The sequence below is a fragment of the Carex rostrata genome, chromosome 7 (genome assembly GCF_964058835.1).
Source record: "Carex rostrata chromosome 7, lpCarRost1.2, whole genome shotgun sequence".
Taxonomy (NCBI): Eukaryota; Viridiplantae; Streptophyta; class Magnoliopsida; order Poales; family Cyperaceae; genus Carex; species Carex rostrata.
The window spans coordinates 2502140-2518063 of NC_135924.1; the positions used below are offsets into that span (position 1 = coordinate 2502140).

General features: G+C 35.0%; 1 protein-coding gene across 1 annotated transcript; it reads left to right on the plus strand.

Moving 5' to 3' along the window:
* The first annotated feature begins 4823 nt into the window (after positions 1-4823).
* On the plus strand, positions 4824-15474 carry LOC144557614 (putative laccase-9). The gene is made up of 5 exons (XM_078306210.1): positions 4824-5025; positions 12959-13113; positions 13215-13588; positions 13770-14738; positions 14983-15474. Exons 1-5 carry the CDS (start codon positions 4918-4920, stop codon positions 15111-15113), a joined length of 1737 nt encoding a protein of 578 aa, XP_078162336.1. The 5' UTR covers positions 4824-4917; the 3' UTR covers positions 15114-15474.
* The last annotated feature ends 450 nt before the right edge of the window (positions 15475-15924 follow it).

Here is a 15924-nt window from a genome sequence, read left to right on the forward strand (position 1 = left end):
AGATCCTAAAGATTTTGTTTGTGAAACTTGTATCCAATCTAAGAGTCATAGAACAACTTATTATAGTACTCAAAATAAATGTAAGAATCCTTTTGATTTGATACATACAGATGTATGGGGACCATCCTCTATAATTTCCAAATCTGGTTGTAGATGGTATGTTTCATTTATTGATGATTGCTCCAAAATGACTTGGCTCTATTTACTTAAAACAAAAGATGAGGTTTCTAAAGTTATTCAAGATTTCTATAAATTGGTAAAGACTCAATTTGGGAAAGAAATAAAAACCATAAGGAGCGACAATGGGACAGAATATTTGAACCAGAGGGTACAAAATTTTTTTAGAAAAAATGAAATTATTCATGAGACAACATGTGTAGGAACACCTCAACAAAACGGCATTGCCGAGCGAAAAAACAGACATCTACTTGAAATGACCCAATCACTACTACTTGAAAATAAAGTACCTCCTATGTTTTAGGATAATGCACTTTCATTTGCTGTATACCTCTCAAATCGTACACCTACAAGTGCAAATGATTATAAAACCCCCATCCAAGTCTTATCATCTCATGTGACCATACCATCTGTCTTAAATTTGCCTCCAAAAATATTTGGGTGTGTTGCTTATATCCATATACAAAAACCAATTCGCACAAAGTTAGAACCTAGGGCTGAAAAATATGTTTTCTGGGAATGGGATCAGATCAGAAAGGTTATAAATGCTATAATCCAGGTACTAGAAAATTCTATACTACCATGGATGTTTCTTTTTTAGAAAATGAGTCATTTTTTAACAAAATCCAAGATCCAATTCAGGAGGGCAACAGTCATGATGAACCGGACTTTGATCTAACTTTTCTATCCGATCCACTAGTAGCTGATTTAGGTCCAGGCCCAGCAGCTGATTCAAGTCCAGGCCCAGAAAATGATTCGGGTCCAGCAACAGCTGATTCGGCTCCAACAGCAGTGAATTCAGGTATAGGCCCAACAGTGGATTCGGGTCCAGCAGTAGCCGATTCGGGTACAGATCTAGCAAATAACTCGGGTCCAGCAGCAGTTGACTCAGGTTCAAAAAATAATTAAGGTTCTGAGCAACAAAATCCAGCAGAAACAGGTCAGTTGGATCATTCACCAAATAGAATTAAGCCATGGATAGATCTTATTGAGGCAATACCACGAGAAGATAACAATGAGGTATGTTCTTCTGAAACCCAGCCTATATATCCTGTACATGTTAATCGTAGCAAACCACCAAAAAGATACATCCCGGAAGATGGGACGAGTAAAGAAATAACATATCCAATTGCAAACTACACCTCAACCGAAAAATTGCCACAACCATTAAAGAATTTTGCAAACCAACTATCTTCTATCGCCATACCCGAAAAAGTTGAGGATGCCCTTAAAAGTAAAGAATGGACTAGAGCAATGACTATAGAAATGAAAGCCCTAGAAAAAAATTGTACATGGAAAATACTTGATTTACCACCAGGAAAAAGAACAGTTGGTTGTAAATGGGTGTATACAATCAAGTACAATGCAGAGGGGAAAATTGAAAGATATAAAGCTAGGCTAGTGGCAAAAGGGTATACACAAACCTATGGGGTTGACTTCCAGGAAACCTTTTCTCCGGTTGCAAAATTAAATTCGGTTCGAGTTTTATTGTCCCTTGCAGCTAACTTTGACTGGCCATTACATCAATTTGATGTCAAAAATGCATTTCTTCATGGAGACTTAGAAGAAGAAATTTACATGGAGCTGCCTCCCGGTTACAACTATATTGGATCAAAAAACAAAGTGTGTAAATTAGAAAAAACATTGTATGGCTTGAAACAGTCACCAAGAGCATGGTTCGGGAGGTTCTGCAAGGCTATGAAAAACTATGGGTACAATCAAGGAGATTCTGATCACACCATGTTCTTTAAAAGGACTAAAGGTAAAATTGCAATTCTCATTATCTATGTAGATGATATGATTATAACAGGTGATGACAAAGTTGAAATTGAGAAGCTTCAAATGAAGCTCTCAAAAGAATTTGAAATGAAAAATTTGGGAGGTCTAAAATACTTTCTAGAGATTGAAGTATCACGATAAAAAAAAAGTATATTCCTCTCTCAAAGAAAATATGTTCTTGATCTCTTGGCCGAAATTGAAATGTTATATTGTAAACCGGTTAGTACCCCAATGGAACAAAATGTGAAGTTTGAGATTTGTCCTGATCAATGTCCTACGAACAAAGAAAAATACCAAAAGTTAGTTGGAAAATTAATATATCTGTCACATACTAGACCTGACATAGCTTATGCAGTGGGAGTAGTAAATCAATTCATGCATAATCCAAGTGAAGATCACATGGGAGCTGTCACACGTATCTTACGATATCTGAAGGGGACACCCGGCAAAGGAATCAAATTTGAGAAGAATGGACATACAAAGATTGAAGGATATACAGATGCAGATTGGGCAGGAAATATCATGGATAGGAAATCAACATCGGGTTACTTTACTTTCGTTGGGGGAAACTTGGTAACATGGAGAAGTAAGAAAGAAAATGTGGTTGCCTTATCTAGTGCTGAAGCCAAATTTGGTTGCCTTATCTAGTGCTGAAGCCAAATTTAGAGGCATGGTGAAAGGGATTTGCGAACTATTATGGCTACGAAAAATGATTAATGAATTAGAACTGGGAATGGAAAATGAGATGAAGTTGTATTGTGACAATAAGGCTGCAATTGACATTTCACATAATCCAGTGCAACATGACATGACAAAACATATAGAGGTAGACAGACACTTTATTAAAGAAAAACTTGATTCTCACATTATTTCACTTCCATTTGTTAGATCAACAGAACAGGTGGCCGATGTTTTAACCAAGGCGGTAGCAACTAAACCATTTGAAGAAATGCTGGAGAAGATTGGAATGGTAGACATTTACGTACCCTCGTGAGGGGGAGTGTTAAGATTACACTCGGTTCTAGCATAACTTGGAGATCAAGTCAAATCCTTTAAAAGATCTATATCTAATCAAACGAAGAAAAAAAGAAATTGAAGGATATCAATCATATCTAGTGAAATAGTCAATAAATAGTATTTGATTATTTGTCATTAATTCTAAGGATTGGTTTTCATGTTTAGCATGATATACAAAATATTTCTAAATTGATAAATAGGCATGTAAGAGCTGTGTAATTCAATCAAGAAAGAAAATAAATAAAAAATAAGAGAGGGAAGGGAGATTCATGGGAGTCTTGTGTTCTTGAGTTGTTTTATTATTTTTGATAGTTCTATTATTATTTTTGACAAACCGTAATTACTGTTTTAACACAGTTATATAGAAAAGACTGTGATCGAAGAGGTGTGAATTACAAGAACCATAATTCCTGAACAAACCGTGTATAACTTACAAAGGTTTACATGATAGTCAATGTATTTTATACACAGGATTTATACACAGTTATTATTTAAAAACCATATACGATTTGTTCTTAATTGTTTTTATAATGTGCTTGCTAGATAGCATCAATGTATTTTAATTCTACCATTAAAGAAACATAAAAGAAGCTAATTTATACAAATTTGAAATAATTTATATAGACATACAGATTTCGGATAGGATAAAAAAAACGTAGATTCATTTTGTGTTGAACTGTGTATGAACTATGAACTCTACTTCTATTTTCAATTATGTGAATGAAAATGACACTTTATAGTTACGACTAATTTATATCCCATCACAATGTGATGATGTCCAGTCTTATAGATCACCATAGTTCCATCCTACTTCTTTCAAGGTTATTCACAACTTTTGTCAACAAAGGAATATCTCATTCGAAGTCTAGATCTTACATCCATGAAAAGGTTCCTTTCCTTAAAAAAGTTGTGATTATACATTCACAATCTGATGATTGAAAACAAATCCATGGAGGAGAGGTTCATTTCCTAACAAAAGCTGTGATTAAACCTCCACAATCTGATGATTAAACCTCCACAATCTGATGATTGAAAACAAGATGAATGGTGTGTGTGAAGTGGCGAAGACTAGATGAAGAGAAAATGAAGAGACAAAGTAAGGGAGAGGCTCGACTTAAGTGGTGTAAGTGTGTGAAGAGGCGGTTGAGACAAGATATTAATTACTAATAGGGGTTTTGGTTGCGAGATGCGAATGAATAACACAGCTTGAACTAAAAAAATACTGTTTGAAATCTGAGCAAAATAATACACGGTTTTTAAGAAATTACTGTATAAAATAGCACAACCGTAGACGAATCAGTATTAATTTAATTGTGCACAAATAAATGTGACTTCTGAAAATGGTTCAAAACTTTCAGACCGGTTGTGTATGTTGGAACTTTTTTTTGCCCGAATGCCTCCTCTCATTATACACTATTAATGTGCAATTTTTTCACATGCATATATAATATGTCATATATGGTTGTGTTTTCCGTAATAGATTCACGAATTAAACAAGCATTAATTACTCACAAGTCACAAGTAATGATCTTACGAGCATTTTTCAAATAAATTTTGTAAGTATGATGCATGCGCAGACAAAATTAAGGTGGCTTTATTGACACACTTTACACTATTATATCATTAGTATCCATATTTGCAAGGAAAAGGGTGTATAAAATTCCAAGTTCGAAGTCATACATGTACAGCTGATGCATTTTATTTATTACAATATATACACAAATTTCTTCAAATAGATAAGTATATATAAAATATAGTTATAAAATTAACAGGTAGCTAATAGCCAGTGCCACCACACTTGATAGTAATGTTTTTGGAATAATGGAAAGAAAAGGGTTCTAATGGTTTAATTATAAATACAGCTCAGTCTCCTCGGAGGAAGGAAACAACTCTACAAAATATTGAGCAATATTGTTTTTGATTTATTTTTAGTTTTCAAGCACCATGTTTATTAGTAAGCTTTTCTCGTTATGGCCAATAGCCGTCGGTCTAATGCTATGCTGTTTATTCTCCATCCCCTGTGGAGCCAAGATTCATCATCGTACTTTTGTTGTAAGTGATTTCTCTGCAATCACAATTCACAATTAATATTGATATAATTGTTATTATTTTTTAATTCAAGAGATAGAGCTTGAATATTCAAGAAATAAAATAAAATCTTCACAAGAAATATAGGGCTTGAAAAATATAACTTGCTATAATTGAGAGTTAGATTTAACAATAGGTATCGGATTGAAAATTATTCGATGTCCAATGTAATTTGCTATCTGAATCCACTTGCCTCATACTCAAAAAGGCATCTTTTTTTCTTTTCTGAAAGGGTAATCCAACTCATTACCTCATTGGGTTAGGTAATTAGAAGAGGATGATCAATATGGTGACTCAAATAACTTTAGATATTTTTCGTGATAGTAGATAAAACAAACAAACATTGCAATCAATTAATAATATAAAGTAAATACATAAAGTAAGAGAGAATAGCACGCGGAATATTAATGGAGTTCGGCTTAAAATGGCTATGTCTTTGAGACAATGCAACTTTGTCGGCGCGCCTTTTCTATTACTCAATGAAAAAATGATACAACTAGTGACATGCAAGCCCAACACACATGGGAAGTCACAGACAACTCCTGTACAAGGTTGAGCCTAGAAGCTCCAGTTGAAGAGTCCTACGCAGGGGATTATAACATAACTATGAATATATGTAAGCGTAAACGCTCGAGCCGGTGAGCACTTAATACCCTACAAGCAAAAAGTCACGCAGCTATTCCAAGGAAGCACTAAAGTAGATCTCCACAATATAGAACAATGAACCAACACTTAGCTAAATCTAGAAGTAGATTAGTCAAGTGGATTTGAGATTATCTGAAGAGTATCAAAGTTTTAGCTCTCTGAAAGATTGAAGCTCCCAAGAGCATATAATAAGTGATTTTGAAACTTAGAGGCGGGTAGCTCAAATATGAAATTAGAGTATTAACTATATTTATAGAGGCAGTTTCAAATCTAGGTATTTGAACAGATCCGTTCAGTACAGTGATCTTTTGTTCAAACATATAGTTCAAATATAATTGAAATTAGGTTTTCACCTTTTTGAATTATACACTAATCATTCACTACATTTATGTCCGTATAAAATGGATATTATCTTTCATCATAATTTTGTGTAACTTGAATAGCAAACAATACGGCTAGCATTCGTTTAGAACGGAGTTAATCCGGGGAGTTCCAGGATGGTATGGAACATTCCGTTATGAACGATTGCTAACCAGAATAATTATTTGGTACAAAAATGTTCCTCTACCCGTCTGGTACCATTCAATACATTCTATACTGAATGGTTTACTTACTTAACAGATAGTTCTAGAAATCAACAATCTCAAATTTAATTTACTTCTCTATTTGATATTATAATTTATAATCTTAATCTTCATAAAGTCTTGTTGAATTTATTGGTTCTTCAAACTCAATCTTGTAAATATAATGTTAATATTGAACCTGCAAACTTACCCATTATACAACGAAATCATTAAATATAATAATTGTATATTTTACAAATGAATCAAACAACATAATTAAAAGATTGCATGAAACAAATACTCATCACAATGAATCTTGTTGTTGAAAATAGATATTGTATATAGGCTTAATCTTAGACTTTAGACTTTAATGTGCATTGTGTGACTAATTTCAAAACCGGACAGGAGCTCATGATTGGCGGACTAGACAGCAATTCGGAGCGAATTACTTGTGGAAAATTCTTTCCGAATTCTATCTTACAAATTTGGGTTTATTAACTTTTATTTATTTAAGCATGATAGGTCCGGACAGTAATTTTTCTTTCTCATATTTAAATTTTGTATATTAAAATTTGTATTTTAAATTTCATATGACTTACAATTATTTATTTTATATTTGTATTCAAATATGTATTCATCAATTATTCATTCCATATCCGTATTCAACAAAGATGGATTTGGTTTTAAATTTTGTTGACATTTATCCATATTTTTATTTGTATATAATTTGCTCATTGAAAGGCGGATATGTATTTGATATTAGCATTATCAACTCTGAAGGCACTATACTTGAATAAATGGAACGAGTGATGTTATGGTATTGGCAAAGTGCAGATCGGTCCGTACTATTAATCTATATCTTCATTTGTAAAGTTTAAACAGTCGATCCGAATTGCTTAATATAATCTCCATATGAAATTGTACTTGGAGATTAAATTTTACAGTGTTTAGAGATTTGATATACTAGATTTAAAAACTTCATATGTTAGGTTTAAAGATTTTTACACATAAGTTTAAAAACTTGCACATGCCAATTACACCAACTGTAAATGAACTAGCGTTCTAGAAGGTAGCCCTTATCAAAGGTACGTAGTAAGAATTGGAAGATTTGACCAGTGATTGAATTTGCCAGACAGTTGTCAGGTTCCTATAAAAGCTTAACTGTTTTGTTCTCAGAAAAGTTGTGAAAAATTACAAATCATATTCTTATTAAATATTATGGTAACAAAGTTATTTTATCCACATAGTTCAGTGGTACAAATGTACAGTACTCTTATTTTGATTTGATAAATGTACAATACAATTCATGCATACAAAATAAATTAGAAACCCGATTGATGATTATATAATTATAAAAGCTTGTTTATGGAACAAATTCAAAGATAAATCAAGTAATTTCTAAGCTAAGCTCTCTTGTTCTATATCGCACTGCCGCCATAATATAGTCTTTTTTTTTTCTTTGGAAATCTTCGCGCAGAGGATCTCAAGTTGTGAGGTGAAATTGAACTCTCAATTTTTAGTAAACCAACAATTCTAAAACTTTTTTCTCTAGCCAACTGTGTTGGCAATAATCACTCACAGAAACTCACTTGATCAAGAAGAAAGAAAACAAGAACTAGTTTATCTCTGTAATATATTTCTCTCGATGGATCCAATTATTACAGAACATACATATATATAGAGTTCGGAATAATAAAAAGAAAACTAACTCTGGCATCTCCCTCCTTTTCTAAAAATAACCGCTATTCCCTCCATCACTCAATTAAACATGCTGTAATTAAAAACACACACCTATTCGTAGTAAATAAAAAAACTGGCTAAAAATAAAACAGACTATGACTAAAATACCCCTGCATATTTGAATTACATCTCAACACCCTCCCTTAATTCAAACTTTGTAACACCCAATTTTCTTCTCAGATTCTCCAATGCTGGTAAACACAAAGCCTTGGTTAAAATATCTGCCTTTTGCTCTTCAGTTGTAATGTATTCCAAGCATATTTCTTTTTCTGCCACTAGATCTCTGATGAAATGAAGCTTGATATCAATATGCTTGCATCTTCCATGCTGAACTGGATTCTTGGACATTGCAATAGTTGATTTATTGTCACAAAAAATCACAGTGGCCTCCTCTTGCTTCTGTTCAACATCAGCTAGAACCCTTCTTATCCAAACTGCCTGACATGCTGCTGACCCAACTGCTGCATACTCAGCTTCAGCTGTAGACAAGGCCACAGTGGGTTGTTTTTTCGTGTTCCAGCTTACAGGTGCGGTACCAATAAAGAACAAATACCCTGATGTACTTCTTCTATCATCTTGACATCCAGCCCAGTCACTATCACTAAAACCAACAAGGCTTGTTGCTTTTGTTCTTCCATACCAGATTCCCAAATCAACTGTGCCTACTACATATCTCAATACCCTTTTTGCAGCCCCCATGTGATGTTTGCTTGGATTTTGCATGAATCTTGAAATCACACTAACTGAAAAAGTGATGTCAGGTCTAGAGTGAGTTAAATAAATCAAACCTCCAACTAGACTTCTGAATTTCAAACCATCAGCTGCACCAGTACCATCTTCTTTTACCAGTTTCTCTTTGACGTTCATTGGAGTTGTGCAAGGATTGCAGTTCACCATTTCAAACTTTTTAAGCAGGTCTCTTGCATACTTCTGCTGTGATAGGAATATGCCATTTTCTCTCTGGATTATCTCCAAGCCCAGAAAATATTTAAGAAGACCAAGATCGGTCATCTCAAACTGTTTCTTCATCCTTCTTCTAAATTCGGCCACCATTTCTTGATTTGTACCCAGATAGATCATGTCATCTACATAGAGACAAACCATCATGAGTGTGCCATCCTGCTTTTTCTTGACATAAAGACTTGGTTCACTTTTGCTTCTTGAGAAACCTGTATCAGAAAAAAACTGGTCAATTTTACTGTACCAGGCTCTAGGAGCCTGTTTGAGCCCATACAACGCCTTGTGCAGTTTGTACACATGACCTTCTTTTCCCTTGATTTTAAAACCTTCTGGCTGCTCCACAAATACTTCCTCAACAATCTCACCATTTAAAAAAGCAGACTTCACATCAAATTGATATACTGGCACACTCCATACAGCTGCAACTGCTAACAAGATTCTAACTGTTTCAAACCTTGCAACAGGGGAAAAAGTCTCCTCATAATCAATTCCTGGCTGCTGCTTATACCCCTTTGCCACTAATCTAGCTTTGTGCTTGATAATTTCTCCATCAGGCCCAAATTTTGTTCTAAATACCCATTTCACTCCAACGACATTTTTACCCTTAGGAGCTTCAACTAAGCTCCATGTCTGATTCCTTTCTATTGAATCAATTTCCTCTTTCATAGCTACTCTCCATTCTTCTTCAATCACTGCTTCTTCATAATTTTCAGGATCAACTACTAATAGCATCTGTGTTGCATTATAGAGATCATCTAATGTTTTGGTTTTCCTACCAGCAACATCAGAAAACTGGCTTCTGTTGCGCCTCATGTACACCCTTACAGGTGTCTGCTCTACTTCATTTCTTTCCTCCTCATCACTCTCAGATTCACTCTCATCATCCTCTTCAATTGTCTCCACCACTTCATTTTCTTCTGACTTTTCTTTCACATCATCCCAAATCCATCTGGCCTTCTCATCAAATTTCACATTTCTTGACACTACTACCTTCTCACTCAAGGGATCAAACAATCTGTAGCCTTTGGTTTGAAGACAATACCCAATAAAAATATACTTTATGGACTTGTCATCAAGCTTGGATCTCTTGTGCTGCTCAACAAAACCATACCCAATGCACCCAAATATTCTGAGATGTGACACACTTGGTTTCGATCCTGTCCAGGCCTCAAAAGGTGTTATGTCAATAAGTGCTTTGGTTGGTGAAACATTTAGAATGTACACTGCTGTAGCAACAGCTTCAGCCCAAAAACGATTTGGCAGCCTCTTATACTTTAACATACTCCTCCCTAACTCAACCACTGATCTGTTTTTCCTCTCAGCCACTCCATTTTGCTCTGAAGTGTATGGAGTGGTCAACTCATGATGAATTCCCTCCATTTCACAGAAATTAATGAATTCTTTAGATAAAAACTCACCCCCTCTGTCAGTTCTAAGAGTTTTGATATTCTTCCCTGACTGCTTCTCCACTACAGCTTTGAATTTCTTGAAATTCTGAAACGTTTCAGACTTGTGATGCAGGAAAAAAATCCAACTCATTCTGCTGAAGTCATCTGTGAATAACAAAAAATATTTGCTTCCACCAATTGATTCAGTTTGCATTGGTCCACATAGGTCTGCATGAACCAATTCCAACACATTTTCTGCCCTTTTTGCTTGCCCTTTTGGAAATGAACTTCTGGACTGTTTACCAAACACACAACTCTCACAGAATTCAACTTCTCCAATTTCAGGTAAACCAACAACCATCCCTTTTTTGCTTAATTGTTTCAAGCCTGTTGAACTCAGATGCCCAAATCTACAATGCCAAAGGTCTGAGATACTGGTTTCTTGTACTGTTAAGGCTTTAACACTGGTTGTAACTAAGGGAAAGAGCTTATTACCTGACATTTTCACTTCTGCTACAGATTGAGATGTGTTTTCATCTATGATTTTACATAAGCCTTCTTTAAACACAACTGAGTAACCATTTTTGGTCAACTGTCCCACACTCAGCAGATTGTGAGATAAACTTGGAACAAAATACACATCTTTTATCCTTTTCAAACCAATTGATGTTTTGACATTTACAATACCTTTTCCTTCTACTTGAATTGCTTTGTCATCACCCAGCTTCACTTTCAATCTGTGAGTCTCATCCAAATCCTCAAAGAACTCTTTCTGTCCTGACATATGGTTTGAACACCCACTATCAACAAACCAAATGTCATTAGTTGCTGTTTGACAGTCAGTGTAAGCCATGAACATACTTGCTTCACCTTCATCCCTCTCACTTTCTTCTTCTTTGGCATAACTGGCTTGTTCTTCTTCCCTCATCTTCTTGTAACACTCAGACTGATAGTGACCAAATTTACCACAATGAAAACATTCTACATGCTTCTTGGTTGAAGTAGGACATTCAGACTGGTAATGCCCAACCTAATTGCAATTGTAACATCTCACCTTTCTACTATTTTCATCAATCGACTTATACCCTGAAGAATCTGAATTTCTTCCTCCTGCACTTGTCCCTCTTCCTCTTCTTCCTCTACCAAATACACTTGATGTTCCTCTACTTCTGCCTCTTCCTCTTCCTCTAAAAAACTGACTCTGTGTATAAAATGCCTTCTCTTCTGATTTCTCTTCTGCTTTCATCAGTCTGGATTCATGGGTCATCAAAGAGCCCATGAGTTCATCAAGGGTGTAAGTTGTAAGATCTTTGGATTCCTCAATGGCTGCAACTACATGGTTGAAATTATCAGTCAGACTTCTCAGTACTTTGCACACTACTGTCTGATCTGACAATTGATCTCCATAGATCTTCATCTGATTCACAATCTTTTGCACTCTTGTCAGAAATTGCTGCATTTTTTCATCTCTCCCCATCTGTAGAGTTTCAAACTCTCTTCTCAGATTTTGTAGTTTGATAACCATTACCTTTGCAGTCCCTTGAAAGGAGTTTTGCAGAATCACCCACGCATCTTTTGCTTTAGTGCACGATGCAATTTTAGGAAAGATGGAGTCATCCATGGCTTGTTGAATCAACATCAGGGCTTTGGCATCACGTTTGTTGGTTTCATCAGGATTTGGATTTGGATTTGGAGTACCACTCTCAACTATATCCCATAACCCCTGCGATTTGAATACAGTGGTCATTTTGATCTTCCAGAAATCATAATTGTCACCATTGAACGAAGGAACTGACAATTGATTAGAACTACTCATTCTTGGCCCTCAATCCCTCGCTCTGATACCACAATGTTGGCAATAATCACTCACAGAAACTCACTTGATCAAGAAGAAAGAAAACAAGAACTAGTTTATCTCTGTAATATATTTCTCTCGATGGATCCAATTATTACAGAACATACATATATATAGAGTTCGGAATAATAAAAAGAAAACTAACTCTGGCATCTCCCTCCTTTTCTAAAAATAACCGCTATTCCCTCCATCACTCAATTAAACATGCTGTAATTAAAAACACACACCTATTCGTAGTAAATAAAAAAACTGGCTAAAAATAAAACAGACTATGACTAAAATACCCCTGCATATTTGAATTACATCTCAACAAACTGTGCTACCTCTCCTTAATTACTCATATATCGTCTTTCTTATTTTCCTCAAACTCACTTATCTCTCTAATTTATACTACATTTCAATTCGAATTCACAATAGCTACATCTATGATCATCACAAGATCAATACGAGTCAGACGAGTTTTCGGCAAAAATTTGCTCGGGCGATAAAATTACTAGAAGACCGGCTCGTCTTCATCCAATTCAGGCTTTGGTTTACATAACACAATTAAACAATAAAATGAATGCCAGCTCTTCCCTATGCATGCTTTTCTAGCAAGTATCCATCACAGATCCAACTAGTGATCGGAACCAGTTCAAAATAAAATATACTTACAGCTAGAGAAACCAAACTATGAAGTATGAACTTGTAACTTGCTATATGTATATATATATATATTTTATTTTTTTTATATTTCCCTTAAACAGATTCAAGAAGCTACCTACACCCGGCTCTGCAATCATACAAAGAGCATGCTAACTGTCAATGGATCATATCCGGGACCCACTATATCCGCCCGCAGAGGCGACACAGTCTTTGTCAAGATCATCAACAGAGGGAACAAGAACATCACCATCCACTGGTATATATACATAGTACATACATAAAGAATATGTTATTTGCACTATTAAGGAATTATTTCAATACATGCAAGACTAACAAGTATTCATCTAATTTCTATAGGCATGGCATAAACCAGCCTAGGGACCCGTGGTCAGATGGACCGGAATACATTACTCAGTGCCCTATCCAACCAAGAGCCAACTACACACAACGGATCCAATTTACGGAAGAAGAAGGCACGCTATGGTGGCATGCACATAGCGAATATGATCGTGCTACTGTTCACGGTGCTATTGTTATTTACCCGAAGCTCGGAACCACCTTCCCCTTCCACAAAACCCATAAAGAATTCACTTTGATTCTAGGAGAATGGTGGAACAGAAACATAACAGAAATGTACCAAAGTGCAGCTGAATATCGCGGTCAAATCGAACTTTCTGATGCCAACACCATCAATGGACAGCCTGGTGACTTCATGCCATGCTCAGCAAATGGTAATTTATTGTTCCTGGTATAGGAATTTGTTTATTTATAATATTTCATAAGATGGAGATTCTCTTTGACAATGTGCTTTACTTTATCAATTTAAACAAAATTAGCATCAAAATTTATTATTTTTTTTAAATAAAATGTTGTCTAACTATGTATATTTTTTCATTTTTATTTTTGTTGCAGAAACTTTTAAGGCACAAGTCGAACAAGGCAAAATGTACCTCCTCCGTGTAATAAATGCAGCCATGGAAAATGCATTCCTTTTTGGGGTTTCCGGCCACAATGTAACGGTGGTTGGAATTGACGCCAGCTATACGAAGCCTTACATGAATAAATATATAATGATCAACCCGGGCCAAACAATGGACCTCCTCTTACAGGCCAATCAATTCAAAAACTCTTCTTCCCCATTCCGTTATTACATGATCGCGGATCTATACTTTGATGGAAGTTCTGCAGCCCCTAGAGATAGGAATGAAAGTGTAGCTATTTTAGAATACAAAACTAATCATTTCTCTCCATCAATAAGACCGGTTTACACATCCTTACCAAACTACAATGACACTAATGCATCCGCTGCGTTCATTAGTGGTCTTCGCTCGCTAGCCGGCTCAGATGACCCAGCTGTCTTAACCCAAACTGTCGATGTCAAAATGTATATCACAATATCTGCGAATGAACAACGGTGCCCTACAAGTAGATGTAATGGTCAAAACGGTACTACACTTGCTGCTAGTATGAACAATGCTAGTTTCCAAAACCCAAAAATTGCTGTGCTAGATGCATATTATAATTCTATTGCCGGTGTGTACACCACTGACTTCCCTGACCAACCACCGCTCTTCTTCAATTTTACTGATGCACAATATCAAGAAAATGCAAAATTTGTTGATAAATCGACAAAAGTGAAAGTTCTTGAGTATAACACAACCGTGGAGATTGTGTTTCAGGGCACTAACTTAGTAGATGGACAGGTTACCCATCCAATACACTTGCACGGCCACAGATTCTATGTCATTGGAAGAGGAACCGGCAACTTCGACAACACAACAGATCCTCTGAGTTACAACTTGGTCGATCCACCATATCAGAACACTTTGGGTGTGCCGAAGAACGGTTGGGCAACTATTCGCTTTAGGGCAGCTAATCCAGGTGAGTTTATTATTTTTCCTTTTTTTCTTTTAAATATCAATTTATTGAATCTTTTTTATAGATTTAATTTTGACAATTAAAGGTGTTACACAACTACAATGAGAACGATCTTTTTAGCAATATTTGATTAGATAGTTGATCAGCAAAATTAATCAAATATTAGATTAGTTATTGTTAAAAATTGTTGTTTTAAGTGTTTTTCAGATACTAATCATAAAATACTTTGGTTTTGCGATTAAATTAGGAGTTTGGTTCATGCACTGTCACTATGAAACACACTTAATCTGGGGAATGGATACTGTGTTTATAACAAAGAATGGTAATAGTACAGAGGCAAAAATGCTGCCTCCCCCTGATGACAAACCTCCTTGCTGATTTTGCTCAAGCATTGTATTTTATTTTTCAAAGGTGAGTTTGCACTGATTAATTTATTGTATATTAATAAAACAAATAATTTTGAAATATATTTTCCTCGTTAAGATTATGGTTGGATTTTAATTTGTTATACATTTGTAAAGGGATAAACAGATGAATAAAGATAAGAGTGTATGAAAACGACAGTAAAGTATAAGCTGGATTGGAGAACAGGGAGATGCAAGATTTGAAGGTGTTAAGAGTTGTCGCAAAAACCTAAATCAGAAATTAAGTAGAGTTTATTGTCACTTGGGCTTCTTTTACTTGTACTCCCAATTACTTGTGGTAATTTATTTTTAGTTGATTTACTTGAATGGTATAGAAGATCCATTGATGAATTAATTGTTGTGTACCATCAAATATATATCCATTGATGAATTGTTCTAGGCCCAAAATGAAACTCAGTTAATTGGGCTCAGATAAAAGAATTATCTTCTAGGCCCAAAATGAAACTCAAGTAAATAGGCAAAAGTTTACATTAGATGTGATTTATATTATTTTCTCTATGTTCTCATAAAAAATTATCACATTTCAACTTTGTTTATATGTAAAGTTAAAAAATCAATGTATAGAATAGCTTTGCAATGCTTTCGGATTCTGAGCGTACCACAAAATTCTCAATTGAGAATTCATAAAAGATACATGTTTGTTTGTACACAACAAGTGAGGTATTGAATTAATTATTGTCACAAACTAACAAATTAAAAGACTAAACATTTATTTTGTGTATTCTATATATTCTTTTATATATTAATAAAGTCTCAAATAAAAA

What these genes read in the sequence shown, in the direction of transcription:
- LOC144557614 (XM_078306210.1), top strand. Translation starts at nt 4,918, where the DNA reads ATGTTTATTAGTAAGCTTTTCTCGTTATGGCCAATAGCCGTCGGTCTA. An exon ending in CATGCCATGCTCAGCAAATG is followed by an intron (nt 13,589 to 13,769) that starts GTAATTTATTGT and finishes TTTTTGTTGCAG; the next exon opens with AAACTTTTAAGGCACAAGTC. An exon ending in CTTTAGGGCAGCTAATCCAG is followed by an intron (nt 14,739 to 14,982) that starts GTGAGTTTATTA and finishes CGATTAAATTAG; the next exon opens with GAGTTTGGTTCATGCACTGT.